The 1,056-nt window shown below is 48.4% G+C and overlaps 1 protein-coding gene across 1 annotated transcript in view; it reads right to left on the bottom strand.

Annotated features, from left to right (window-relative positions):
- Window positions 1-342: 342 nt before the first annotated feature.
- LOC104494404 (interleukin-8-like) overlaps window positions 343-1,056 on the bottom strand; it is a 1,357-nt gene continuing 643 nt past the window's right edge. The window contains exons 3-4 of the mRNA XM_010137223.1: window positions 586-669; window positions 343-376 (exon numbers count right to left, since the gene is read on the bottom strand). Of these exons, the coding sequence (XP_010135525.1) occupies window positions 343-376; window positions 586-669 (118 nt within the window). The remainder of the gene's footprint in view (window positions 377-585; window positions 670-1,056) is intronic.

Genomic DNA, 1,056 nt, shown 5'->3' with positions numbered 1-1,056 from the left:
CAAGAAGGGAAGGTGTCATGTAGTGAAAGCGCAGCTGAGAGTGCACCGCACTGATCCAGCTGCCTTGAGCAAAAATGACTCCAGAATCGTCTCCAGCTCCTTTCACGGGCCGTTTCTTCTGCCAGCTTTTCCGGTGGCAGTGGTTTCCCTCCTACATAACGAGACCTCTTTAAAAGACTTAAAGTGCTGTTGTCAGCTAGTTACAAAACCAGGAATCCAGACTCTAGAAGGTGTTAGAAATGTGAGGGGAGGAGACAAGAGGTGGTGAGCTGCCAGAAGCCAGATGAGCATCTCTCCCGTTTTGGCCGTGCTGGAAGCGTTAGGACATTTTTCTTCTTCGTCTTAGGACACCATTGCAGCAGGTTTGTTGTTTGCCCTAGAAACAAAGAACATGGCAAAGGAGACAGTTAGACGACGTCTGTGGAACAGGAACCTGATGCTGGAATTTAAGCTCGGGATTTGTCCCGGTTGGTGAACGCACACGGTAGTAACTGCCTGGTTTTTTGAGCGCCTCACACCACACCCGTTTGCTAGCTCCTGTAAAATACCGGTTCTCAATGAGCTCATCGAGAATAAGAGACTCACTTGTCCAGAATTGCCTTGATGATCAGCTTCACCCAGGGAGCAGTGGGCTCCAGGCACACCTCTCTGCCGTCTGCCAGGGTCGCTCTGCACCAGAGAAAAAAGGAAGGGAAGAGGTGTGCTTAGAGAAAAGGCCATTTCCCTTTTCTCTCCTGACATCGCTCCAAGTGTACACCAACAGTTCCCCTTTTCTTTAAGCTGGATTGGTTTTTTGAATGGTTTCATATCTCCTCATCTCTGATTGCCTGAATGCATTAATTCGTTTGTGGAACTCTCACTCTTCTCAAAATCGCTGTTTTTCTTCCCCAGCTTGCTTTGTGTTTGTGATGGTGTTCAGCTGAAGGGCTCAACCTTTCCACCTTGATCCAGAAACTGTCCTGCCCAGCCCACAGGAATTTCGTCAAGGTAAGAGATCGGAAATCGTGACCGGATTATATGATTTGTGTGCTAACGGTAGCTTTTTCATTGGCTGGG

This window comes from Buceros rhinoceros, unplaced genomic scaffold (genome assembly GCF_000710305.1).
Source record: "Buceros rhinoceros silvestris isolate BGI_N320 unplaced genomic scaffold, ASM71030v1 scaffold16245, whole genome shotgun sequence".
Taxonomy (NCBI): Eukaryota; Metazoa; Chordata; class Aves; order Bucerotiformes; family Bucerotidae; genus Buceros; species Buceros rhinoceros.
This window is presented reverse-complemented; position numbering and strand designations above follow the sequence as displayed.